The sequence below is a fragment of the Suillus fuscotomentosus genome (genome assembly GCF_016647785.1).
Source record: "Suillus fuscotomentosus strain FC203 chromosome Unknown F5891scaffold_3, whole genome shotgun sequence".
NCBI lineage: Eukaryota > Fungi > Basidiomycota > Agaricomycetes > Boletales > Suillaceae > Suillus > Suillus fuscotomentosus.
In genome coordinates, this window is record NW_024539515.1 from 111,152 (window position 1) to 136,022 (window position 24,871).

At 48.5% G+C, this 24,871-nt stretch overlaps 9 protein-coding genes across 9 annotated transcripts; 4 read left to right on the top strand and 5 right to left on the bottom strand.

Annotated features, from left to right (window-relative positions):
- The first annotated feature begins 20 nt into the window (after positions 1-20).
- F5891DRAFT_999041 (TFIID-18kDa-domain-containing protein) lies at positions 21-1,591 on the top strand. The gene is made up of 5 exons (XM_041378522.1): positions 21-227; positions 283-369; positions 421-628; positions 678-923; positions 977-1,591. Exons 1-5 carry the CDS (start codon positions 105-107, stop codon positions 1,432-1,434), a joined length of 1,122 nt encoding a protein of 373 aa, XP_041232430.1. The 5' UTR covers positions 21-104; the 3' UTR covers positions 1,435-1,591.
- A 2,273-nt stretch (positions 1,592-3,864) lies between these two features.
- On the bottom strand, positions 3,865-5,584 carry F5891DRAFT_1136058 (uncharacterized protein). The gene is made up of 5 exons (XM_041364808.1): positions 5,368-5,584; positions 5,227-5,308; positions 4,262-5,173; positions 4,139-4,211; positions 3,865-4,078 (listed from the first exon to the last, which is right to left on the bottom strand). The coding sequence occupies exons 1-5, from the start codon at positions 5,446-5,448 to the stop codon at positions 4,033-4,035; spliced, it is 1,194 nt and encodes a 397-aa protein (XP_041232431.1). The 5' UTR covers positions 5,449-5,584; the 3' UTR covers positions 3,865-4,032.
- A 45-nt stretch (positions 5,585-5,629) lies between these two features.
- On the top strand, positions 5,630-6,417 carry F5891DRAFT_1124842 (uncharacterized protein; the record flags this gene model as incomplete). The annotated part of the gene is made up of 4 exons (XM_041363921.1): positions 5,630-5,690; positions 5,738-5,860; positions 5,920-6,053; positions 6,109-6,417. 4 exons carry the CDS (start codon positions 5,630-5,632, stop codon positions 6,415-6,417), a joined length of 627 nt encoding a protein of 208 aa, XP_041232432.1.
- A 48-nt stretch (positions 6,418-6,465) lies between these two features.
- Positions 6,466-9,223, bottom strand: F5891DRAFT_345310 (uncharacterized protein). Its single transcript, XM_041371439.1, has 5 exons — positions 8,413-9,223; positions 7,945-8,365; positions 7,866-7,894; positions 7,551-7,810; positions 6,466-7,495 (listed from the first exon to the last, which is right to left on the bottom strand). Exons 1-5 carry the CDS (start codon positions 9,075-9,077, stop codon positions 6,765-6,767), a joined length of 2,106 nt encoding a protein of 701 aa, XP_041232433.1. The 5' UTR covers positions 9,078-9,223; the 3' UTR covers positions 6,466-6,764.
- A 1,408-nt stretch (positions 9,224-10,631) lies between these two features.
- On the top strand, positions 10,632-12,196 carry F5891DRAFT_999073 (uncharacterized protein). The gene is made up of 6 exons (XM_041378523.1): positions 10,632-10,864; positions 10,911-11,040; positions 11,093-11,567; positions 11,623-11,728; positions 11,779-11,840; positions 11,892-12,196. The coding sequence occupies exons 1-6, from the start codon at positions 10,747-10,749 to the stop codon at positions 12,069-12,071; spliced, it is 1,071 nt and encodes a 356-aa protein (XP_041232434.1). The 5' UTR covers positions 10,632-10,746; the 3' UTR covers positions 12,072-12,196.
- Positions 12,197-12,688: 492 nt separating this feature from the next.
- Positions 12,689-13,567, bottom strand: F5891DRAFT_940771 (yeats family-domain-containing protein; the record flags this gene model as incomplete). Its single annotated transcript, XM_041374295.1, has 3 exons — positions 12,689-13,202; positions 13,254-13,290; positions 13,339-13,567. Coding segments are annotated over 3 exons (780 nt in total), but the record flags the coding sequence as incomplete, so codon positions are not given.
- Positions 13,568-13,690: 123 nt separating this feature from the next.
- F5891DRAFT_345408 (uncharacterized protein) lies at positions 13,691-14,205 on the top strand. Its single transcript, XM_041371440.1, has 5 exons — positions 13,691-13,785; positions 13,845-13,882; positions 13,933-13,984; positions 14,043-14,110; positions 14,161-14,205. The coding sequence occupies exons 1-5, from the start codon at positions 13,764-13,766 to the stop codon at positions 14,179-14,181; spliced, it is 201 nt and encodes a 66-aa protein (XP_041232436.1). The 5' UTR covers positions 13,691-13,763; the 3' UTR covers positions 14,182-14,205.
- Positions 14,206-14,359: 154 nt separating this feature from the next.
- F5891DRAFT_1124846 (uncharacterized protein) lies at positions 14,360-21,408 on the bottom strand (the record flags this gene model as incomplete). Its single annotated transcript, XM_041363922.1, has 22 exons — positions 14,360-14,395; positions 14,448-14,696; positions 14,758-14,970; positions 15,020-15,107; positions 15,160-15,282; positions 15,334-15,428; positions 15,469-15,593; positions 15,643-15,840; positions 15,891-16,164; positions 16,220-16,414; positions 16,466-16,667; positions 16,725-17,243; positions 17,299-17,788; positions 17,835-18,351; positions 18,403-18,808; positions 18,843-19,645; positions 19,692-19,916; positions 19,968-20,450; positions 20,500-20,596; positions 20,655-20,731; positions 20,845-21,046; positions 21,239-21,408. The coding sequence occupies 22 exons, from the start codon at positions 21,406-21,408 to the stop codon at positions 14,360-14,362; spliced, it is 5,787 nt and encodes a 1,928-aa protein (XP_041232437.1).
- Positions 21,250-22,932, bottom strand: F5891DRAFT_345552 (uncharacterized protein). Its single transcript, XM_041371441.1, has 4 exons — positions 22,272-22,932; positions 22,122-22,219; positions 21,604-22,074; positions 21,250-21,506 (listed from the first exon to the last, which is right to left on the bottom strand). Exons 1-4 carry the CDS (start codon positions 22,840-22,842, stop codon positions 21,498-21,500), a joined length of 1,149 nt encoding a protein of 382 aa, XP_041232438.1. The 5' UTR covers positions 22,843-22,932; the 3' UTR covers positions 21,250-21,497.
- Positions 22,933-24,871: the final 1,939 nt, after the last annotated feature.

Sequence of the window (24,871 nt, forward strand, 5' to 3'; positions counted from 1 at the left end):
GCAACACAGAAACCACGGGACTACGTTTCTTTACCACGGAAAAGGCTTATCAACCATTAGGAATCTGATCATTGGTTACTTCATCCAACTGCTCGCGGCTCACTATGGCGCCAACACAAACTGCAGCCCCAGCTGCAGCGCCTGCTCCAGCACCAGTAGCGGTCCAGAAGAAACCCTCAGATGGCACCAGTCGCGACTACAAGTACATGCAGGAGATATCCCAGATGGTACGTCATTGCTATTTACATGCCACACTCGGCATGAACGACGGAATGCTTGCAGATGTTCGTCTTTGGTGAAATTCAAGACCCAAATCCAGAGACTGTCAACCTCGTCGAGGATATCGTGCGCAGTCAGCTCATCGAACTCGTGAGTGACTTCAACTATGAGATTCTGCTGTGATGTCTTATGCTACTCTAGATCCTGCAAGCCCGTCTTCACGCGAATCGGCGTGGTGTGCGTTACATTACCGCGGAGGACCTCATCTTCCTCATTCGCCACGACCGCGGTAAGGTTAACCGTCTCCGGACATATCTCTCGTGGAAGGACGTTCGGAAGCATGCCAAAGATTCGGGTGGTGATGGAGGTGGTGGTGTCGAAGTCGAGAATCTTGAGGATGGCGCTGATGGTCTGTATTTCTCCAACATTTTCCAACTGGTCTACTGACGTCCGCATAGAGAAACTAACGACCAAGGCGCAAAAGATTACTATTAAGCTTCCTTGGGAGATTTCGACAATCTACAGCGAGGTGCTTCGTCAGTCTGGACACCAATCTGATGACGAAGAGGACGAGGACGATATTGAAGCCCATGAAGCAAGTATACAGCGCCTCAAAGAAGCCGACGATGCCACAAGACAAATGACGAGGGAAGAGTACCAACATTATTCAGATTGTAGACAAGCGTCATTTACGTATCGAAAAGGTGAAGTCGTTTCATGAGCTAGACAGAATCTTACTGACACGATGAACAATTAGCCAAGCGCTTCCGCGACTTCCTTAACCTTCCTCCACACCTGGACCTCAAAGCTAATGACGATACCGTCGACATCGTTGGCTTTCTCGCATTTGAGATGGTGCGCTCCCTTACGCTCGCAGGCCTCGAGGTCAAAAAGTCCCTCGAGGAATCATATCTACGAGACGACTACCTTGGTACCTCGCCCATCCTTGGTAAGCGCAAGTCGCACCACTTACACAGGCGAGGGGAACAACGGGAGAAACGCGCGAGGAGAGAGGAGGAAGAGGAGGAGGAGGCAGAAGCACCACTGCCTACGAGTTCACTGTTTTTACCCCCACCAGAAGCAAGGACGGCTCTGCGGCCTGAGCACATTCAGGACGCATTTGCGCGGATGCAGGGGGACTGGTCGCACCACCGCAGTGCGGGGATGTGGAATTGGCGTGGTGGGCTTGTGCGCACGAGAGTCAGTCTTATCTAGACTTGCTCGTGCGGTTTATGTTATTTGGTTTGAGAGGATGATTGGGCATCCTTTATATTTGTATCTCTGCAGACTACTAATACTTTTGTATAATTACCAAAATGTAAGTGTGAATTGTACTAGTATGACCTTCGACACGACTATCCATGTATGTTCTGGTGGGTGTATCTGGAGTGAAAAGGGACAGTCGATACGAGGACGAGGATGTCAGCATCAGGGCTAGTTACTTTGTGTGAAAGACTGAATGCCCGCTTAGCATGTCCGCATCCCAGTATCATCTTTCGAGGCAAAAGTGAAGAAGTTGATGTTCTTGCGACGAGCTGGGCATGCCAATTTACTTCATTTATCATTCATCACATCGTACATTTTGCAATCAAAGATACAAGATCCAAGAATATTGATGTCTTCTCAGTTATCCCCGTCCACCCTAGGACTCAGAACAACAAACTTGCAGCAGCATCCACATTCCCACCTGCGGCATCCAACATGCTGATTGCTACCTCCCGCGATACGCCAAGTCCCATGATCAACTCGATAGCAGAATCTGGGTGTCGTGACTTGGGCAGCGGCGGGACGTGTCGATGCACGTGGTGTAGGCGCAGAACCCAGCGTATTTCCTCCACCTGGGAACGACGAGCCGCTGGCACCAGCGCTTCTACCACCACTCATCTGTGCAGGTTGTGGAGCGCTGCTGGAAGGGCCCGGGGTAGACGCGATGGGATCGTCCGCTCCTGAGTCGATCAACCGTGCTTTCTCTGGGAGTTCGTGTTCAGAGAGGAATCGTACTTCACGCCCTTGGATACGCAGTACGGATTTTTCGAGGTCAATGCATGCCTGGTGTGCCTTCAGCATGTCGAGCCCAAGGAGAAGATCTACATCGCGGCCCTCAAGTTTGTATGAGCTTCATAATTGGGGGAAATATATCAGAAAAGAAGGAAGACCGACCTCCATTATCGTGAACGAACATGGAAGATGCAAGTCCGCAAGTCGCATCTGTGCACTATGCACACGTCCCAGAATCTTTGCAGTCCCCACTCCACGTGCGATGCCCGCAAATCGTCCATCAATGAGACGCATTATTCTGTGATACGTCAGTTTCGTCTAATTCAGAGGAAAATTGCGCACCCGCATGCTTCTGCGCACTCGGGGCTCACTGTACAAGTCAAGTCAGACAGACACGACAAGGGTGGGACAAGATGTACTGATCGTCTGCTGCGCTCCACTATCCACAAACGCCTTTACAGGATGCGAGTTCACCTCCACCGGCACGCTACCGTCCATCAGTACATTTACACTCCGAAGTCGGACAAGTGCTCACTAAAGCATCGTCACCCGTCCAAATGCCTCCGGGGAATATTCAAGTGCATGTTCCATGTTTTCCATGACTGCCTGATTACGGATAGCTTCTTCGATACGACGCTGCGCCTCCACATCGAAGGGGTCAGCATTGAGGGCTGCAATCTCGCGCTGCCGACCAAGTTCAGCTTGCTGTGCGCGGTCACGTTGCTGGCTTAGGAGCTCTGCGAACCGTGTGGGGTTAGATTGGGCAGCAGCAGCTATTTCCGGTAGTGTCTGAGCAAGAAACTCTCAGTGAGAAACTAAAGAAAGCAAGAATAATCACACACATCTTGTAATTGTCTCATAAGTTGCGGATCTCCAAGGATTTGCAGTCTCATCATCTCTGCATCTTGTTCTATGGGTCTGTAAAGGATCATCAATGGGTGCGTACAATGAAGGCCGAGAACAGGATTAGATGCTCACCTGCCTTCGGGCCCGGGCACGTTGACACGCCTGCGTAAGAGGAGCATAGCATGCTCGCCCACACCAAGCGCCCGGATGGTAGCTTTTGGATCTGTAAGTTCGCGCCCGTTATGCGAGATGCTTTGTTCGCCGGGGGGTATACTCGACTGCATGATCCAAAGTCGTGGATTGTACCATGCAAGTCATCGTATGAGCGGGGGAACGAGGAGAAAGCAAAGACAAGAACAGAATTGACATGCCACTTGGTTAGAGCTGAATAAAAGTGGGGTAGATAACAAGCGACTCACCTCTGCTTCTAGCAAAGCCATCACGTTCTCAAGCTCCATGTCAGGGTCGATATCAACAGCATACGTCTGGCCTAGATCCGTCACGAACGTCAGCTGCATCGTTGCCGCGTTCGCTGTCTGCCAGTATTGTTTTAGTTCGAAACGGTAAGCGGAAGGTAGAGCCTCGAGGAAACGGGACAAGTTTGGATTGTGGGTGTTGTACTAACTGAGAAGAATGCAGATATGATCGAGAGAGAAAGTGAACGTGATTTTTCAAGGCGCTTTATATCAGCTCTCAAGCGCCTTTGTATTCTGACAATCCTGTGCTGATCGGCACAATGCATTTAGTAAGTAGAATGATCATCGTGGACGGGAACACGCTCGAATCATGTAGAAGCGAAGTAAGGGCACGGGACGCATCAGTCTAGGCTCTGACGTGTCTATCAAACCTAGGTCGATAAGATTAGGAACAGATACACGGAAGCTTATGATAAGAATGGTAGTGGTACAGATTCCTTTGAACAGAGCTCATCAATAGAAAACAATAATAAATCAGTCAGATGAGGGTGTGCTACAACCGCACACCACGTACAAACCTACTTCTTGCAATAGCAGACCTGTGGGAGACAATTCATGGTGAGTGCTTTACAGCAATCACTGATTTCCAGAACACTTACAAACGAGACCCCGCTCCTGCAGGGACATTTGACATCAACGCGCTCTCTAACGCTGACGCCGAAAAGCTTGCTTCTACAACAACATTGACGTGGGTGACACCGAAGATAAACATAATCACGTACCACTTATGTCACTAAAGCTCGAGGCAGAGCTTCCATGACTGCTCTCCTGCTCGCTAAGCCCCGCAAGTGTCCCATAACGCATGTGCGACTGTCCCCGTGCGTTCCGCACCGACACTGTTGGCGGGCTGCTCGACTTATTCGTGGTGATATGCCGGGTCATCGGAGATTGAGATTCTGGCGAGGGGGACGGGATCGAAGGGATTGAATTCTGCGGAGAAGATGCACTCGATACAGACGCGCTGTGATCGCGGTTCCGTTCTTCACGTTTGAAGCTTGCGATATCCTCACCCTCGCGTCCAGGGCGGAAGATAGGCACCGGCGCACGCCCACGGATCACGTCTCGTGCTTTGCCTTTCTCGTTGGATAGTGGGGAACTTACAAGGCCGAGGGCCTCGCTCGTCATCATGCGCTGCAGGCTTTCAAGTTTGCGTGACAAGGTTTCCGCTTCTTCTGCCGCACGGTCCGCTTCTTCTTCTTTGGCAGCCTGCTCATCCTCGGAATCGCTCTCGTCAGATGAGAACGGAGAGGGCAGGCGTAGGGGTCTCTTTATCTGAGTTCCCTGAAGAGTAGACGTTGATGAGGACGATGCTTTCTTGCACTTTGCAGGTGATTGGACAGAGTTGTGTTGGGTGAGGGAGTTGAGCCGCGCACGGACACCAAGAGGCGTTGCTAGCTTGGAAGAGGATAGTCTACAGGCGCTATTCAGGGAGTTGATTCGTGCAGCAGGAATCTGAATGGAGGGGGGACGGTCTGGAAGGACAGGTGTCACTTCTGTGGACTTGGGAGCAGGCTGGTTCTGTTGATTGCCAGCGTGGAAGCCTTGCAATCCCCGTAGGTCATCTTCATATCGGGCCTGGGCACGATAAAGTAGATACGGAAGTGGCACTTCCAGGTGTGCTGCTAGGCCTTTCCCTGTTGGTGCTTCGGTATAAGCTGTCGTCTATATCAACTAGTAGACCACTCACAATCCGTGCCACCATTATCGCTCGTCCGAGAGAGTGCGATAACCTCCCATAGAACGTTAGCTTTCTCCGCGTTCCATTCAATCTGTACGGACCAAGCTCATTCAGCCAAGAGCCTAGGGAACTACAATTGCCAGTACGCACATGGGGAGGATCGGGAAGTGGGTGGTCAGGACGGTTGTAGGGGAGCTGCACAACGACACGAATACGTGGCTGCTGGGGCATAGCGTAGCTATGAAGATATTAATTGAATAGTCCTACAGATAGGAGACTGTCGCTGAGAACGCTGCCCTCTTATACGCGCTCGCTGATGGACGCGACGAAGCGACCGTTGGTTACCAAATTCGGTGCATCTCCTTTCATTCACACCAAAGCACAGCATCAAATTCTTATCTATTTTCATAAAATGTCGCATTATGGATCCAAACTCGAAATCGAGGACGAGGAGAACAGGCAACAGAGGATATGTGAGCAACTTTGTCTGACACACGGCCGCTGGCTCAGTTATGTCTAGATAGCCTCCTTGAGCAATTGAACAGCTCTTCAAGCTCACCATCCAAGAATACATCCAATGCTGCACCACCAACCTTTGACTTTGGTGAGAGAAAAACCTACGCAGTAGACCCACCCAGCGAACGTGCGTCGTCTTTTCTTTACTATCTTTCTCATATCCCATGGGTGTGACTTCGATGGCAGTGCTCGCACGGATACAAGACTTCCTTCCCCGCCTCAAGGAAGAGAACGACTCGCTTTCCCAACGGATCCGGGACAACCCATCGAGCGTGGATATCGAAAATATCGAAGAGGACACAGAGCAGTATATCGAAATGGCAAGTCCCAATCCCAACCATTCCAAAACACAAAAAACTCATGATAATTTCATAGAACCTCGGACTGGGCGTGTTGGAGACTCGGCTCAGAGATTCAGACTCTCATTTAGATGATGAGGATTCCGAGAGCGAAGATTCATTGTCATCGTCGTCTTCCCCTTCATCAGACTCGTCCTCCTCAGAATCAGAATCAGAATCAGAATCAGATGGGTCACACTCAGACAGCAGTTCAGACTCAGACTCTTCATCGATTGGCATAAAAGCTATCTCTTCCCGCCCACTCAAGCCCCTGCCTCGGCGTACCGCACAGTTTGATATTGGCATGCTTCCCGATCCACCTTCTGCCGGCCAGACACCGCGATAATCACTTTCAATCCGGCTCTATTCGCATCAACGATCCACGAATCCGACTTTGGCGACTCATGAAGGCCTTCGACAAGCCTATCTACATAGTTTATCTTCCATGTCGGGAACTCAAATGAAAGCTTCGTCAGATACCTTATAAAAATATATCAATGATAAGAAGATCGAGAAGAGCTGCGGTAATACATTCAATTCAGGAGGAAGGTATAGTAAGCCAATATATGACGATGTAGAAGAGCTGACATGCTACATGCTACCTGGTATATATGTAAAAAGTACCTGCGTCGTAACGTAGTAAAAATAGTAACACAAACCATGACACTAAAGTAAATATACCGTCCCTGGAATCTATCTACCCTTCCCATCGCTCAAGTTGGACATAAACGACGACCAGAAATCATTATCAAGGATAATGTCCGAATTCATGAAGTAATTTGGGTCGTTGATTGGGAACGACGGGAACGACTGCTGCTCTGTGGAGTACACAGAGTGCTCAGCAGGTGCTGATACGCGCTCTCGGAAGTTGCGCGCAGCCGTATCGAAGTGCTCAAGTAACGGCTGGCTGAACTCCCGGGGATCTACCTCCGACTTCTCCGACGAGCGCCTCCGGAAACTCAGCACGCCAGCTTCGATAACTCGAGCGCATTTCGCGGGAACATGATCCGGAGCTGCGCTCACCTGTTGCATGCGATCGATCGTCCGCGCAAGAATGCTGTCACTTGACCCTGGCAGTTGCTCGCCGGCGTTTTCCATCACGGACCATTTGCTGAGGATGACAAAGAATGTCGCGAGGGTGAGCATTGCGAAGAAATTATCAGGCGCAGCGCTGAGAAGCACGAGCTCAGGTCGTGATAGTGCAGTGATGAGGATGCCTTCAGACAGCACAAGCGCTTGGTGGCCCCAACTTCGTCCGAGATTGATTCCGTTATGTTCTGCAACGAGGAACCACGGGTTTTGCTGGTCGCACTTGGAAATCACAGTCTTCGTTTCCATCAGGGCATGTACCAGGACCAACAGCCTGCAGGACTGATAATAGACCTGCAACATCGTGAAGAAGAAGACCTCGTGCTCTGCTAGGACTGGTGTCAGGGTTCAGAGTTAAGCTCTCAAAAGTGAATGATGGGGGCTGCATACCTGGAAGGGGATAAATGAGACGTTCGATCACATCCATGCGCATCAGGAAGTCGAGCACTTCTTTGTAGAAGACCCCAATTTCCTCCGCGGAACGGAGGTGTATAGAGAGCCCGTATTGCGTGGCGGCGAACATCTGGGAGATTAAAGTGAGTCGCATGTCACGACCAGCCCCAATCGTTGCCATCGACGTTGTATCGATGGCGTCATGTATAAGACTAGCGCAGTCCGATATTGGGCTGCGCCCGGTACCCACACAAAGCCTGCGATAGAATTTATCAGCCGGAGGCACCGAGTGGATCACACTGCTGTACAGACATTGACTCAACATTATTCAATGCGAACCACTACAGCCACACATTCAGGTTAATTATTTGAGAGCCGGTTAAAGACGTACGAGGCGTGCTTTGTCAATAGCTTCCATTAGCTCCGCACTAGGAAGGTCGTTGGGTTTTTTCTGCCTCCGGAGAGTTTTAGAATATATCATGGCCTCGCTTAGGCGAAGGTTCATAGCCATGCTGACGGCAGTCGAAGCAATTAGCCGACCATCGCGCGACTCTTTTGTCGTTGGATCCCCTATGGGTTCCCATAGTGAAAGCACGAGCATTGCATGTATTGCATCTGTAGATGGCAAAGGGTGATAGGCCTGTTTGAAGATAGATTCATCCGCCAGGCGGTATAGCTGAGGAGAAACTACCGAGCGTGTTGATGAGCCGAGATGTCGTGATGCAACGCAACACTGTGCCAGTTTTAGAAGTGGTCCTTCTGGTTGCTGAGAAGGCTGCAAATTAAGCCAGGGAGCGTAACGTTCCTCGAAACTATGCCAAGATGAGAGTCTCGCAGGGAATAGAATGTCCAGGCTCACATGTCAGTCAGATATTCTATCTGCTCCCTCCCAAGAATATGGAGCAATGACTGATCCACCTTATTCCGCGAGGAGTCATCAACCGAACCTGCACGGGTAAGCGCCTGCATAGCCAACATAGGCACCATAGTGCCGTCAAACCCTCCAGGGAGCTTTAAAAATCCCCACGGTTTGTGACGCTCAGGTAGTAACCGTTGAGGATCTAGAAGGTCGACCTCTTCCTCCTGCGGCTGAGATCTAGAAAACGGTGGCAGGGTGTTTGAACTAGAATCCCAATTCCTTGAATAACTGGGACCTGCGTGAGCGCGAGAGTCGTCCATTGGTATATCATGGGATTTTTGGGAAAGAGCAAGGGAAGGACGACGGTCCTCACGTTCTCGCATGGAACGGATGTCTGGTGTGTGCACAGGGCGGGAGGGTCCAGCACGATCATTCGACGGAGCGCCATTTTCTTCGAATGAGCAAGGGAGGGAGAGGACTTTACAGCGGTGGCATTGGGCGCCGGAGTTGTCTCCATCAAGCATTTCGCAACGTGTTTTGTGTTTCCTGCATGATAAACAAGCCTGGACTGCCTTGGCGCGTTTTGCGGGCGCTGTCCTTGGACTGTGAGCCCTTTTGCTACCTGCAGAAACTGCCGTCGGCTCTCCTGGATCAGAAGCAGACATTTTTACGAGCAGATTTATAGCGTGAGTTTTGTTAGCAGGTGATCGCAGGTCGGTGCACCTGGTAGCACTGATGAAGGATTAAGGCAAGTTTATGTGTTTCGTATGATGCAGCGTGTGCGTGTTGTGTCATTGTCGCTGACTTGCAGCGGCACGGCTCAAGCCGCTTGGCATGCCGGAAGCATTAAGCGCTGTCTTGGTAGGCTACGTACTATGGCAAGGCTGTTGGTGACCCAGTATACTAAATCATTCTGATCGTATGCTCCATCAGATCCTTCAGAGCAGCCCTTGAGGCGCTTTCTTTGACTCAACAGGTGAGCATCTTTCGAGTTCTATTAAATCACATGTCCATAGCCGCCCATTGTTATGATGAAGACGACGAGTCATGAAGACGAATATTTTTACCTATGAGAAGCGGCCAGGTATCTCCGCGTCCCTCGTGGATATCGACACTCGAGGATTCACATGGATTCTCGGAGTGGTACCGGTAATCATAGCTTCATCTTCTTGCAATAATTTCCGATCTTTAATGGACAGGTTTGGCTCATCCTTTCAACTTACCAACTTGGCTATCTTGCAAGACAGCCTTCGAGTCAAGCGACTCCAGAGTCCTTTATGCACGGCGTAATCATCGTCGACCTCGCACGGCTTGTTTATGAGGCAAGCGCATGCCACTAGTGTTTTGCAGATTATAGTAGCTGACCAGCAACTCATAAATTTTGCAGTCAACTCCCAATTGGATGACCCAAGCAAGGGCCCGAGTGATTCATAATTACAGTTCAGCACAATGACAAGGTACTGCCTTCTCACATCTACTATGCGGTCGGCGTCATCGTATCATGATCTGCCCCACACTATGTACAACGTCTACGCGGTACACAGAGTCAACTTCCTTTGTCGCTTTTTTCCGACTTTAGGTCAACCTGAACTAGCGTCCCTAGTCTAGGGAACACGATTATTTGTAGCCATGACTCAGTCATCTGCATTATGGCTCTGAGGCGTACCGACTATGAACCAACCATTCCGGGTCAATCACGAATTCGAACTTTGGGCGTGCACCAGCTGAATATGTTTTCAAGTTCCCAAGTCCTCATATCAATTTACCTCAACACACCGAGACCTAGCGGACATACGTTTCAGCCCACGTCAGCCTACCTTGTTATCCATCATTAGAACGTACGCTTTATCCACCTACCCACCCAAAGACCCTTACCCTCTTTTCCCCATATCACATCCTCATTTTTCACAGGGATGTACACGCGTCGTACCTCCACTAGCTCCGCTGTCGCATGATTCCTTGTCTCCCCACGAACACAGCACAAGAGCACAGGTTGATGGTGGGAATCTGTCAGTTGAACTTTCGAACCTATTGAGTCGAAGATGGTATTTGACAGCGTAGGACTCAATCATGATGATGTATTAGAAACTCTAATATGCACATGTGACGAATCTACGATGAAGTAGTGTTTCCATGAGCTAAAAGTACTTTTCGAAGAGGCCGCCGTCAATGGAAACCAAATGGCATATGCCGCGGGCTTCGAATTCCCGACCTGGCCTCCGTAGTTCTAACTTCTTCCACCTTCACTAGGACATCTCCTTTGGAACTTGAATCACAAGACTTCTCGAATCGCGTGCAAGTTATCTCAGAACCTTGAAACTAGTAGCTACCGCTATGGACACAAATGTCTCCACTCAGTCAACTGATTCGGACACTGCGATGGAGCTCAGAGACTTCATTGCAAAGCTGATGCAAAGTTCCGACCTCGAATCCGTTGCTTCTGAGATCGACGGTAGGATCTGATCATTCAAAGATAAAACGGATCCTGATCATTACAGTTCTTCAGTCCATATACGGAGACCATGCTATTCACCTATACCGTTCATCGCCCGGAAGCCCTAGAAGTGGCGTTCCCAATCACTCGTCTAGCAGTGCTTTAGGCGCCATCCGTTACGAAATTTCGCTCAAGTGAGTGTATCATCGCACTGCTCAAATTTCGTTCCGACGCCTGCTCTGGAAGTCTACCATCCCACGAAGATATTTCCATACGTATACTGGTCTCAATTCCCCCAACATACCCCGCCTCAAACCCGCCTCAACTCCAGCTCCTCTCCCGTTATATTGGCGCTTTTGGTGTCGACTCCTCGCTTTTTGGATCTATACTGCGCACGTTCATATCTGTCTCAGGAGTGGAATGGACGCCGGAAAGTGTCTGTGTTTTTGACGGACTACAAAATGTGCTGGAGCGGTGCGAGGCATGGTATGAAGATAAACTAAACAGGGAGACAGCTGGAGAATTACTCAGAGAGGATGCACATACCCACAACCATGTCTCGATCGAGGCCGACGAACCTTTTGCGTCATCAACTGCTGACGAAAAGGATCGAGTAGACACTGCTTTACCGGAAGGTATCAAAATCGTCGAAGCGGAACCTATTGTGGACAGAAAAAGTGTTTTTATTGGCCGTGCATGTCGAATATCTGATCCCTCGCAGGTAGTGTATACAATTGGAGGCAGACAGATGTTTTACTGACCGACTTTTGCGCAAGGTACCGCTTATTTTGAATAATCTCATGTCGGAACGCCATGTTTCCCGCGCTGCTCACCCAATCATTAATGCCTGGCGTTGCCAGGTGGGTGGTGTGCTTCACCAGGGTATGTAGTACAAATTCTTGTTTCAACGATGTGAGATTGACACTCTTCAGATAACGATGACGATGGGGAAACTGCAGCAGGTAGCCGATTGGCCCACTTGCTTTCCATATTGGTGCGTACGCTATGTCAAATCCGAGGTCATAACTCCTAATTTATGATACAGGAAATCAATAACGTCCTCGTTGTTGTGACCCGGTGGTTTGGTGGAATACATCTAGGTCCTGATCGTTTCAAACATATCAATCATGCTGCACGCAACGCACTAGAGCTTGGCGGCTTCTTAGAACAAACGGATGAATCAAGGAGTGGTGGGCGAAACGCAGGAAAGGGGCGGAAACGATAACACAATTGTACTTATTCTAGATACCGCTATGCTGAGCACCTTTATCACGTTTTTATCGACATTTGAATCGAGTACAGCGAAAGACATTCATTAGGTTCCCAGATGAATGTTCACTGATTCACAACTCCACCGCTTCATCTAATGGCCTACTTCGTCAAAGGATTCTTTTGTTGGGTTCTATTCAACTTCTACCGTGGCAGCCAAACCATCGGATAGCCATATTTCAATCACACACGAATAGTACAATCTTGGTTAGCGGCATTCAGCTAGCTAGTACATGCCATGTCCTCAGCGTTGGCGAAGGCAATAGCATGTGGTACTGTACAGAAGGAGCGGCATCTAGAGATCGCATCGCAAGTCAGCTGCTGTGGTACGACCTCAGGTTGCCTTCGGCTAATCTCCATGAGAGGGTCGTAGCTCTGGTATGTCATGGACTCAATCTCCGATCGAGGATATTGCTGTAGTCTCAAAGGGACGCTTGAGCACGCTTGTTCTGATGTCCGTTGCTTTTCGCATGCTTGTAGATATCCTAGAGAGACTAAAGTCACAAATTAGGGTGCGAGAATTCACAGATGAGGATAGGGTAGTTGCTGATGCTCACCCAACGTCTGGAAAAATCACTCCTTTGATGTAAGTAACTTCTGAAGCCTTTCGAGCTCCTTTTCTTTTTCTATCAAGATGACTCGCCATTTCTCCTGCTCTTTGATAATCTTGCCCTTCGCTTCTTCCATTCTATCTGCCTCCTCTTTCTCCATGGCACTGGTGAACTCCGGCACACCACCCTTTAAACTCGCCTCCAATGACGCGGGGTTAGACGAGTGAAAAGGAACGGGCTTCTTGTTTACACTCGTTTTCGGCAGCGGCGTTGGTGGATGTGCAGTTAGAAGATTGAGGAAATTTTGGAATGGGTCTGTAAAGACAATCTCGTCGTATTGCCAACTATGCACAGGCCCGAGTTTTGCAGCGTTCTCGGGAGACGGAATTTCAGGCTCTACGGGAACTGCAGATGCATTTGGCATAGGGAAGGTAATCGACCAAGGATGTAACTTCAGATGGTGGTATAGCGTGGTGGCTTTCTCGCCAGACTCTGCTACATATGTGATGCGGATTTGAATCTCAAACTCCCCCCAACTGGAAAAAAATTGTCAACCTTGGTGTCTGACGCGCTCGAACAATACGTACCCAGTTTCTGACACCTCAAATGGAGGTTTATCGATATCTATGGATGCGTTCAGACACTGCAGAGGACATCAAGACGAGACTTCACTTCTGGTCGGATTCGGATATGTATCGTGCAATTTGAACGTGACTCGTTTTATGAAGTACCCCAAGTCATCTGCACCACCGACAATATCAGAGTCTGGGACACTCGGGGCGCTACGAACTGCGACTGTCCAACGATGAGTGTGGTCTGGATAGTGAGATGTCTCCCTCTCAGCAGGAGTAAGGACTGTCGCAATGTTTCCATATATTATCGGTCTGTGTATTGTGACACCCTAGACATCGCACAGAACAGTGAGCAGGCAGACATCTATGAAACGAAAGCATGGCAAACATACTCGGACGCGGACGCGATCAGCCATGATTGAGGAGGGGTACGGGAGAGCTCGGCAAATACCGTTCGGACTCCGCCACATTTCCTCTCCCGTCGAACAACTGCAGTGACAAAATACAATCCTCCAAATAACTGCCATGATTGACGCTGTAGTTCACCGTGAGTGCATCGGTAATCTATTCTCTATTCCCTTTCTCATTCTTGTCCGAAATTTCTAGGCCCAAACCACGTTCCTGAGAGGCAGAGGGCCTACCAGGTAACAGCCAACTACCCGGCATTGTACATGTGATTGACCATCATTTTCAGGCTTCACACTCGCCCGTTTACTATCGCCCACCTCGTTCAAGACTGTATCTTGGTAGGTGACATGGCAGTGTAGTTTGGTGTGCATGTCATTCATCCGGGGTACCGTCTAGGTGCCTACTTCACTATCTTTGGTGTGGGTATGGTTGGAACTGTGTATGGTATGTACCAGCTTACCATGGTAAGAGTTGAGCTGTTATTAGCAGTTACTGTGATTGACACTGTTCCCAGGGCAAGCCTGTCAGGCAGTAATCTCGCGGACACAACATGCTTATTACTTAGATTTGCCAAATAAGTATCTACCCTGCATGGAGTATCGCCATTGTCGTCGCAATACCTGAGTCGGTGTGAAGAGTCGTGCTACACTGAGATAATAAACAGGGCGTATCACGCAACAATACGGTATGGGCTCCTTGCCAAGGGTGAATTCCTAGTGCCATGCAGCCCATCCAGGATACATCTTGCCCTAAAAACAAGTCAGTATTCCATAAGTTGACAAAGTACGGCAGCGGTCTCACTAGGTTCGCGGGGTCGATTGCCTCTTGTATGAGCATCTGGACGAGATTGCTTGTTGAGATTTCCCGTTCGTCTTCTCCTCCTCTTGTGATTCCTCCATAGGTCCGCTCCTTCACATTTGTTGGGGAATATAATCCTTTCAATTTCCGTTCTATCGGCCGCAGCGCGGTCTTGGCCCATGATCTCAAATCGGCAGGCTTGACGGTGGCAGAATTCATTTTGTCTTTATCCTTGTCCTTGGCATTGCGGCGCTGCTTTGAAACATAAAAGTTTGAGTCGTCAGCAAAAAATACGTGGAAGACGTTGACATACTCTCTTTCTCGTCTCATCCTCCCATTCGACCAGCGGATCATGTATAAATGCATCGAGAACATTCATGAGGGGGTCCTTGTTATCGCGGAGGAGTTGCATTGTAATTTCGCAGGCGATACGGAAGACTCCTTCTATGCCAGTTACTCCAAGACCGTCAACAAGATTTTGAGTAAGTCTGAAAGGAACCCGTTCGGGTGTCTCGAGCGTTTTGCCCTAAGCGCACGTGAGTGAAATAATGATAATAAGAGGAGGTTTGGAGTACCTTCTCGAAGAGACAGTTAAAATCAACATGAACGACGTCTCCGTTGTTGGTGTCCAGAAGGATATTTTCGCAGTGCCTATCTCCCAACCTTCCAAAAATCGATTAGGTGTTGACTACCCTTAAGGTAGCCATCAGCTCACCCTAAGATGAATCCGACCATTGACATCACTGCCATGGTACGCCCATAATTCAGGCGACTAGCTAGCCATACCGACGGCTCAGGGAATGTTTCCACGAACCACTCGTGAAAGATCGGAGGAAATCTGCATCACTTACATAAATCGCAAAGCAACTTATATACAACAACCACTTACTCAGGAAGAATTTTGGTCACAAAAAGTTCAGCTGCTTCTTTATCGGTACCGTCTTTGATGTGCCTTGTGACATCATTCAGCTCCTTAGACTGCTTCTGTCAATATGCGTGTTCTTGGAAAACTGGAAAAACGTACCCAAGCTGGAACATTCCTCGTCTCATAGTATTTCAACAGTACGGGTCGCACAGGTATAGTGTTCGGTACCCATTGAATAACACCACATTCCTCATTCAGCGCCACTACGCCATACGTCCGAATATCTTAGAAAAGAAGTGAGCCTAATGTCATTTTTAGTTCGTTGAAACGTACGAAGTTGCCTTCTCCGAGATTCAGAGTTAGTCTTGAGGAGTTTATTGATGATCCCATTGAAATCCATAAGGCGCGCATCCTTCCGCAGATCGTCCTTCGGTTTGGCAAGGAACATATATTTGATACCATCGGAACCGTTAACGGTGAGTTTTCGTGGCTTGGCCAACGAGTGCATGATTTCAATTTCGTCGTAGAAGACTGCATGGAGTTAGTCAAGGTCGCCGCTTTCAGTTGTAGGTATAATTTACCAGTAAATGTGGGCGACAAAGGGTCAAAAAGATTATGTCGTTTGTCACGGTGATTCATAGACGAGACAGGCGGGAGGTTGACTGTCAATGATGATTGCAAAGGAATGAGGATATTGCTCTCTTTCATTCCAAGTAGCTTGGGAAAATCTCGGCGCATGCTGAGCGTCTTGCGGTCGCCGATGGAGTAATCACAAAGTCGAAGAAGCTCGTCAATCATGGCGTGAAGACTTGTGATAAGGTTTGGGAAGTTAGAGTCAGTATTTGCTGGGCTGTTCTGTGGCATCGTCTTGGGTCAAATACTTCAATAGCGGTAAATATATATGGCTTACTTTCAGCTGATCCAATATTGTTCTTCCGCGTTGCTGGCGAGTGGGTTTCGTCGAGTTAACGACTGACGCGAAGAACCAAAGCGCTTGACGGGGGTATTCTCGGATGACCGATGAAATAAGTTTGGATAAGACTAAGTATACAATGCGATTGGGATGCCCGATTCGAGACACGATTTGAGGGAATGCAGTGAACCACTGAACGCAGGAATCAGCAAAGCGTTTCGTTGGGTCGTGGAAACTTCACACCTTGTATACTGGGATGCTATCGATGGAGTTGGCAACGACGTTGTTGATCTTATCAAATAACGGATTTTCCGCTGTCACCTTGCGCTCGCCCATGTCTAGCCATAAGGTGAGCAAGCGAGGAACAGTCTGGTATACAAATTTGTTTCCATAAGCAGCAGCTTCTGTGAAACATTTGATGGTTTGAAAGTTCATTTTAATTCCGCTGTAACGATCTATCAGCGAGATATCGAGGCACCCGCGAATAACCCTAGAGACTCACCGGTTTGACTTGTCGTCTACTGATAGATTCCTATAACACTGATCCTGGAAGTGGCCAAGGTGGTAAAATGCACTCTCCCATCCTGGAGCTGAGTCAGCGGCGCTCTGAAACTGCTTGAGCACGTAGGAAGCCTCGTATCGATCAGACTCGTTCATCCAACGTGCAAGGAGAATTTGCGCCTGATTGCGATATTGTGAGCTACATTCATCCGATAATTGTGTTCGTACCTTTGCCTTCATCCGTTTGGACTGTTCATCTTCTCTTGTCAAGTCCACAGTATTGTTGTCTACGAAACCTAAGAGACGCATGGAGTTTTCGAGTTCTTGTAGCGCGCGTAACGGCTCTCCCCGTGCTCTGACCAGCTTCCCACTTTCCATGAAACTAAATCGAGCGTTGGTGTATTGCGCTTGTAGCATTGCACTGTATGCGGTCTGCCACTGTCCGGCTTTTCGAGCAATTTTGGCACTCGCTAACCACGATTGACCAATTTGACTTGTGATTGATGGTCGAGAGACTGTACTAAACATGGGCGGCGTAAGAAGAATGTTAAGTCCAGTAGGGCGAAGTGATTTACCTGAGTGAAAATGCTGTTCGCCGCATGCTAAGCAGGGATTCGTGCACGCGGAAGGTAGGTAATGTACGGTCCAAACGTGCACTGAGAATTTGGCTTAGAGTCACAATGGCAGATTTACGGCCTTGTGAACTTGGCGGCAATTTGGACACAGTCTCGTGAATCAATTCGAGTTCGTGAATCATGTGGAGATCAACCAGAGCGTCATAAGCACGACGATGCCCACTTGGCCCAGAAGCAGCAATTGGAGCACCAAGGACAAGGCGTGCTTTCCTAAGACTTTCTTCGACCTGTAAAGGTTCACCAGACCGCATAGCAAGAAGAACTCGAGCTTTAACTACGGAAGGGCCTTCGTGTTCTATATTCGCTGTGATGTTATGAACGTCATCCCATGCTCCTATCATCCACGCGCTTTCGACCTGGAAATCTGCTAAAACCGACTGCCACCCTGGGTTTCTAACGAGAACACCCTGGACATGCGTGCGGAGCGTATCTAATAATACTTAGCCCTGCGGCCAAAAACCCAAGAAAAACATTACCATAATGTCCAAGGTTGCGCAAACATCGAAGGAGTCCAAGATGGAAGTCTAAATTGTCAGGCTGCTGCTGGAGGCGGACTTCCCAACAACTCTGAGCAGCAGTCCAGCGTCCAGTACTTTCGTGTTGACGGATTTGATGTTCCAATGAAGGGGACAAGATCAACGTCGATATGCCCTCCATTCCATCTGGTTGGTCAAGCTGTGCGTAAATCTCGTGAAGGCGTTCATAATAGGGTGTGAAATCCGTTGCAGGAGGAGGAGGTTGTCGCTCTCTCATTGAGACTATCTGCTTCTCAAAGTTCATAAGTGAGCGAGCGTGAGCTCGACACTGCAGCGCCGCTTTAGCCATGAGTTCATGGTCGATGCTAGAGAGTACTGAATCGACCCGGATAAGCTGCTGCTGACGTATCGCAAATTCAGAATTTCCTCGTGATCTTCTGCCCTCGACTTTTTTCGGTAGATCCTGTCGCTGGACTCGCACATATGCGCTGAGGTGGTCTAACAACGTGAAAACAGCCTGGGGTGGATGTTCAGTTATGATAACGAAAATGATCGGATTTGAAGATACCTGTGCACTGAGGAACTTCTTGTCCGGAGTTGACGAACTATCAGAAGCCACTTGATCTTTCAAAACAGCTGTTAATTCCTCGATAATGCAGCCGGTATCTTCTTCGTTCTCAGAGGCAAGGATGTTCAATACGAGGTGAGGCAGTATGTGGTGAGCGACGCCAACATCCTTGTTACGCACTGCTGAGCGAAAGACCCCGAAAATCTTCTGCGCCATATCATTGGATGCTTTGGTTATTAGATGAGCTGTCCATAGCTGTACCCACTCTCGATAAGTCTTCTGATGAGGGTAAATGGGCGAAGGGAGATCAGGCAATTCCTTATGCGAAGCTTTGAATTTGCCCGCCAAGAGTGGAGAAACCGTTTCAAGCACATGCTTTGGGAGCCCGTTCCACCTGTTACGGACCCTGCGCCGGAACGGATGTCGTGCTTTCTGATGACACCAGGGCAGGCGTGAACTCGCATAAGAACAAGAGTTCTTGTATCGTGTAGGCGAGGTGTCCTTGATACTTTATGTCGCTAGTGGACCGGAAGGCATCCAGGAGAACGTCCTGGATGACGTGCAGAGCAAACAATTTTGCTTCTGCGTCATCTTCAAAGTTATTCCGCACGATCATTTTTGTGTCTGTCGAATTAAGGTCGCAACGATCTGGATCAACCGCCCCCAAAATTCCCATGCATTCAAACGCCAATCGTCGCAGAGTGTCAGAGCCCTCTCCATCACGAGTGACAACCTGAAACAAGGTCAATTGTATACTTCCAATTAAGGGATCAAATGCGTCGCCCGCTGCAAGGTTCTGTATAAGCGAGGCTTGATTGTTCTTCATGAAGTTTTGGAGTTCAGCGAGAGCCACCTGAGCTACTGTAATGTTGTTACTGGAGCACCGATCTAAAATCTTCTGGAGTTGCGCATGCAGATCCCAGATGCGAACACTTTGAAGTTGAATGTGTATTTCAGAAAGTTCTGGGATATGACCGAGGTCCACGACCTCGTTTAGATGTGCCTTTGCGTCATTTCTGACGGTGCTTCCAACATCAAAGACGATATGATGCAAACACTTCTTGGCGGATTCCCGTACAGAGGGAGATAAAGCAGACCAGGCAGAAACAATGGCTGCGCTAGTAGTGCCAATATGCGGAATAACGTCCTCGACATTCAACGTGGATAGAAATGTGTACCACGTAGACAAGGTGACTTCAGCAAGTTCGGGGACCAGAAACATAGTTTGCAGGGTAGCCATAATCTGGGAAAGTTATATATCGTCGCGAAAGCATTATGAAAGGACGTGCCTGAGGGGAAACCTCGTTTACAAGAGGTCCGATTTGGACGATCAGTGCTTCTAGACCGCGTAGAATCTGCTTCTTTGCTGGAAATGATTTCTTGCCGTGAACATCTTGTAGCATCTCATTCAAGTTGGATACAATCCCAAGCATGTACGTCTTGAGGAACAGAGACATTTCGAGTTCGGTATCGTCCGTTATTGACCGCTGGACTTTTCGCAAAGCATCCACTGCCTGATAACATGTTCAGGTATCATGAACGACCGAACAATAAATAAAGCAGACCAAGGCAGCCCGTTCTTCATGTTCATGTCCTAGGACCACAACTAGTTCTGCAAGCAATGCCACCACACAGCTCTGGACCATGCCTCTGACGGTGAGATCAGCAGACTTGGACTCGGCACCCCTAAAAATTATGTTCCTAATGAACGTCAAAGACCCAGTCGTTTGTGCTGGCCCATGTTGTTGATACACATAAGCAAGGATCTGGTGAGAATGGTCCATGAACAGTGACAAAATAGTTTGCCTGAGATCCTCCGAAATCTCCTCTATGATCTTCGCTTCGGAGTTAGCAAAGAGATACGGAAGAGTTTTGGGTAGCGTGACACTGATAAAATCGGTTGGATGCACAGATAGAAATCGACACGTCTCGAATATGAGCATTGGGTTCGTACATTTCCGGGAGACGACGAATGTTGCGACCTGAGAGAGGTATGGTGAGACAAGAATGTAAGGGGATTTCATTTGTGCTTTCGCTATCTCCAAAAGCTGTTGGGAGTGGGTCTGAGTCTGATACGTGTTTCATAAATTGACATACCTGTGTGTACGCTAAGCCTTTCAATACATGATTATCTTGGCCCAGTTGGGATATCAAACAGTGGACAACTAATCCAAGAAGCTCAAACTGAGCATCGCTGGCGCAGGGAAAGGATGCATTGGTTGACGACTTCAGGGACGTATGGACAAGCTTACCGCCCAATAGAACCGATACTAACCAGCAGCGTTTCCTTTACTGCATCCTTCACACCTGATTCAAGTAAGCTGTTTATCTTCATGAAAATTGGTTCGTTAAATTTGCATCCCCTGTCAGTTGCACGGGCGTGGAGGTGGACCAAATCCGAAAGTGCGCGACTATACATGATGCAAATGAGAGTAATTTGACCCCCAGGTAAAGGGTTTCGTACCCAGCATCGACTCTGACAGAACGGTCCTTGTCATTGAACCCGCGTTGCAAGAAATCAAATACAGGTGGCGGTTCATCAGACTGAATATCTGCTGAATGTTCTCTGATGACGGTTCGGAAAGCATTGAACGCCTGTCGCCGTACATTAACGTCGACTTCAGTTGACGGGCCTTCGATGATTCTGTTCAGAGGTAACAGAAGAGCGGCGGCAACGCGGAACTGAGATGACTGTTGCTGAGAGAATGGCTTGAGGTGAGAGGCAAGGGATGTAACATTCTCGACCAGTGTTGCACGCACAGAAGACGAAGAATGATGCAGTCCCCTACGGTAGCGCTCAGAGAAAACTTATCATCGACGAGTAATGTAGACTCACCGAGCCCACCTGGACTTGATCTTATCTAATATTCGTGGCATGTAGGATGTTGTATCTTTGCGCCCAATACTCTTCCACTGCAGTTCATCAGGCACAATGAGCGCACTAACGAGCCTCTGCAATTCTGTGCGCCAATGCGAAGAGTCTATGGTGTCTGCAGTCTGGCTCATTGGACTATGAACGCGATTACCGGCAGTGATAACCAGCGGTTCTAAATCGGGGTAGGAGGGATTTCTTTGAAGGAATGATTGCACTGCCTTCAAACTTGCTGCATCTAAACGACTCTCACAACCGCGTATGTACACGATTGCAAGAGCCTACACCGTTTCAGCTTGCGAAGTGTTTAAAAAATTACAGAGACTCACCCGAAGCTCACTCCCAGGTGACTCCCATGTTTCAGAGCGCAAAAGTTCCAGAGTATCATTCACATAATCGACTGATAGATTTGTGTTGGAAGTAAAAATTTCATGTAACTTGCGGTCGACTGATCGTTGCGCAGGATTTGGACCACACTGGAGTCGTTGAATTAAAAGACGACAAGGTAGTCCTGAGAGTCCTCCAATAAGAGATGGGTCACTAGACATAAGGGTGTGAGCAGCAGCTGCTACTCGAAGCAGGCATCGGGATCTTGTTGCAGGAGAGGTAGGACATTCAGAGCAAAAATCGTATACACGACGAGTCAGTTCAGAGACGTGACGGAGCATAGCAGCCGTGATGAAATAAGAGAGCCTCGCAGTTGAAAACAGGTTGCCAAATAATTCGACGATGATGCTGGTCAAGACGGAAAAGTGAGAAGGGGATGGCAGCCTGATCACGTTTATGGTGTCTATGGGACACTAAAGATATCTAAGCATGAAAATCATCTGACAAGTAATAACAATACCGGAATGGAACAGTCCTCAGTTGTGGTCTTTAAACACGGTGGGGTAGAGAACCAGTGAATGTCAAGAGGACACGATTCGTGTCGAGCAGAGATTATTGCTACAAACTATCAGTAACTATGTAGAAATTTCACGAGGTTAACTAGACTCACTAGTACATAAGTTTGTCGCTTCGTACAAAATGTCCTGCAGGACTCCCCTTTGCAGATCACTTGAATCTCCTCCTGGAATACTTGAAAATGACAAAAGTTGTAAGAATTCGACGAGAGTTCCGCAAGCTTTGGAATATAGCGTGTTAGATGCACCGCTTGAATCGCCCTCGTCGGCAACTTCTAACCATGATTCTGTCGAAGTACAGAGGCCCAAAAGGTGTACAAATACTTTTTTAGATAACTGCTCCTCATCAGCATAAAGCCAGTCAAGTGAATCAGCCCTTTTTCCGACACGTGAAAAGACATCTAGCGTGACGTCTGTAAGCTCGATGCGTTCGTTGGTGGTGCCTAACATTGTTGGCTTGAAATAAGGAAAGCAACCAAAGACTTGCTCCAGTAGACTGGCAAGCAGGCGCAGCCAGAGTGGTTTATCCAACACTAACGGCGGATTGTCGTCATTTAAAGATTTGAGAAAGTCCCGAAGATCTTTGGGTGATGCACTATTCGCTCCATTTGGTGTTTGAAAGGTTGTGGGAGGAATAGGAGGAGCGCTTGAAGGTGGCACGCTCATGGTTGATCTGAGAGTGAAATGATATTGCAGTTCGGAGGGAATGGTGGCATCTACCAGTGAGACGAGCTGAAGGTGCAACACTAGTACTAGTGCAGATCTGACGCGTTTGTGAACGCGTGCCACCAGAATTTCATAGCATCACGTGAGCACCATTTCTCTGACTTACTACACTTTGAGGCCAAGACCAGGCTCATGTCTGCTCATGTACGATATTCCACCCGACATCCTTACCAGTATCTGGTCTGCACAAGAAGCGCAGCCTATTAGTTTATACATATATGTATACGTTCGTGTACCAACACACTATATGTTCTTATTCATGTACTCAATCTACACCGCTGCATCAATTATCGCCGTCCGAAGCAACACTCAGTGGTTCCGCGCGCTGTAAGCGAATGATAGCGTCTGTCATATCTCATGTCCCCGCCCATTAACGCCTCTGCCAACGCCATCCTGCATTCCTTCATTCCTCCTTCCTTCTTCCGGCACGAGCGTGGTTCCTCCCGTTCGGAATGATCAAATTTGTGATCCTTGGGATGTATGTCTATTGTACATGTTTCCTTTGCAGATAACCCTATATGTTTCTTTACAGTTCATTACTACATCACCCATGCCTCCAAAGCGCTCGCCTTCGGCACAGGCCTCGACTCAGGGTTTTTACGTATAAATTTTCGCCAGAATGTGAGCATCCACTCCTCTAATCACTGTCATCCAACTCACTTCTTATCAGCCTCGACGTACACCAGCACTGCCCACTACCTCACCCCCTACCACCACATTGAAGGCCCGCCTCCACTGTCTCACCCCGAATATCAATCCCTCCTTGCATCCCGAGTCATTTGCATGTTTACAAACATCACTCGTGACGACACATACATTGTACTTACCTGCAGATGCTACGGTCGGAGCGCCTGGGCCGTGAACTGACGCTCGCTCTACAGCAAGTATGGAGGCTGTAGGTTGAACGCGAAAGGAGAGGCCGGTTTAAAATAATGAATGCTTAAAAAAGCACATGCTGTGTACAGGAAGAGCTTATAAAGAGGTGGATGTGCCCAGACGCTCATCATCAGACGATTGCAGTCAGCCTCTTGGTAACATCATGCTCCCCAATCCGAATCTCCAACGCAGAAAAATTGACGTTTGATTTTAGCAGGGAAAACGCTGCAGTGTTCTCACGATCTAGACATCTTCGAAATGCCTATCAATGTCAGGTCTATGGAATACCAGGATATCTCACCAGCGGTCCTTCAGAGTTCGAACTCAACCTCGCCGGTAAAGATATCGGCTATGGCCTCCAGCTCGATGGAGCCCGCTAGGGTAACGAAAAATTTGACGCTGAAACCGGACATGACCTTGAAGGGCCATGAAGATGTCAGAAATGAAGATGGCTTCCTTGAAAGTCGAATTTCATCCATTTCCTACCTTCCAGACGGCAAGGGAATGGTCAGCGCATCGTATGACAAGACCATTCGACAGTGGGATCTGCGGACTGGCAAGGAGATTCAAACAGTGCGGACGGTGGCATTGTCTCGGGATGGTCGATGAGTTGTCACTTCGACTTTTGTAAGATACAATGACGACCCTGTCGGGAAGCTCGAAGCCCGTAATGTTGAGGCGAGGATCGTGAAAACATTTGAGGGTTGCTTTAATTGGATCCATTGCATCGATGTCTCTGCGGACGGGACACTGCTGGTGGGCGGGTCGTGGGATGGTGTACGGATATGGAGTATGGAAACTGGTAAACTTGTGGCTGGTCCATTACCCTATGATCCATATGATTCGACCGGGGTGGTTCGATTTTCGCAAGACTCGAAGAAGTTCGCAATCTCGTCAGACATAGGGAGGTGACTTGAGGTATGGGATGTCCAAACACAGAAATTGGATGTCAGAGTGGGGAAAAGCTGACGCCAATATTCTGGACAACCAAAGACAAATCCATCGTAGCCGTATTTGATTTCAAGGACAAGGAATCCGACTCGGTCGACCTCAACACGATCTATGAATTTGACGCATTGACGCTAGAGATCGT

Excerpts from the sequence above, each read along its gene's own strand:
- F5891DRAFT_999073 (XM_041378523.1), top strand. The coding sequence starts at position 10,747 with ATGGACACAAATGTCTCCACTCAGTCAACTGATTCGGACACTGCGATG. Across the intron at positions 11,568-11,622 it reads GAATATCTGATCCCTCGCAG|GTACCGCTTATTTTGAATAA; the intron begins GTAGTGTATACA and ends CTTTTGCGCAAG. Across the intron at positions 11,841-11,891 it reads CCCACTTGCTTTCCATATTG|GAAATCAATAACGTCCTCGT; the intron begins GTGCGTACGCTA and ends TTTATGATACAG.
- F5891DRAFT_345408 (XM_041371440.1), top strand. The coding sequence starts at position 13,764 with ATGATTGACGCTGTAGTTCACC. Across the intron at positions 13,985-14,042 it reads TCGTTCAAGACTGTATCTTG|GTGCCTACTTCACTATCTTT; the intron begins GTAGGTGACATG and ends GGTACCGTCTAG. Across the intron at positions 14,111-14,160 it reads GTATGTACCAGCTTACCATG|GGCAAGCCTGTCAGGCAGTA; the intron begins GTAAGAGTTGAG and ends CACTGTTCCCAG.
- F5891DRAFT_1136058 (XM_041364808.1), bottom strand. The coding sequence starts at position 5,448 with ATGCCCCAGCAGCCACGTATTCGTGTCGTTGTGCAGCTCCCCTACAAC. Across the intron at positions 4,212-4,261 it reads GAGCTTTAGTGACATAAGTG|AAGCAAGCTTTTCGGCGTCA; the intron begins GTACGTGATTAT and ends ATGTTGTTGTAG. Across the intron at positions 4,079-4,138 it reads GCAGGAGCGGGGTCTCGTTT|GTCTGCTATTGCAAGAAGTA; the intron begins GTAAGTGTTCTG and ends TGTCTCCCACAG.
- F5891DRAFT_345552 (XM_041371441.1), bottom strand. The coding sequence starts at position 22,842 with ATGAGCGTGCCACCTTCAAGCGCTCCTCCTATTCCTCCCACAACCTTT. Across the intron at positions 22,220-22,271 it reads AGCGACAAACTTATGTACTA|CAATAATCTCTGCTCGACAC; the intron begins GTGAGTCTAGTT and ends GATAGTTTGTAG. Across the intron at positions 22,075-22,121 it reads CTGAGGACTGTTCCATTCCG|TGTCCCATAGACACCATAAA; the intron begins GTATTGTTATTA and ends AGATATCTTTAG.
- F5891DRAFT_999041 (XM_041378522.1), top strand. The coding sequence starts at position 105 with ATGGCGCCAACACAAACTGCAGCCCCAGCTGCAGCGCCTGCTCCAGCA. Across the intron at positions 629-677 it reads TCTTGAGGATGGCGCTGATG|AGAAACTAACGACCAAGGCG; the intron begins GTCTGTATTTCT and ends ACGTCCGCATAG. Across the intron at positions 924-976 it reads GTCATTTACGTATCGAAAAG|CCAAGCGCTTCCGCGACTTC; the intron begins GTGAAGTCGTTT and ends ATGAACAATTAG.
- F5891DRAFT_345310 (XM_041371439.1), bottom strand. The coding sequence starts at position 9,077 with ATGTCTGCTTCTGATCCAGGAGAGCCGACGGCAGTTTCTGCAGGTAGC. Across the intron at positions 8,366-8,412 it reads ATAGAATATCTGACTGACAT|TTTCGAGGAACGTTACGCTC; the intron begins GTGAGCCTGGAC and ends ATCTTGGCATAG. Across the intron at positions 7,895-7,944 it reads CTATTGACAAAGCACGCCTC|TGGTTCGCATTGAATAATGT; the intron begins GTACGTCTTTAA and ends GTGTGGCTGTAG.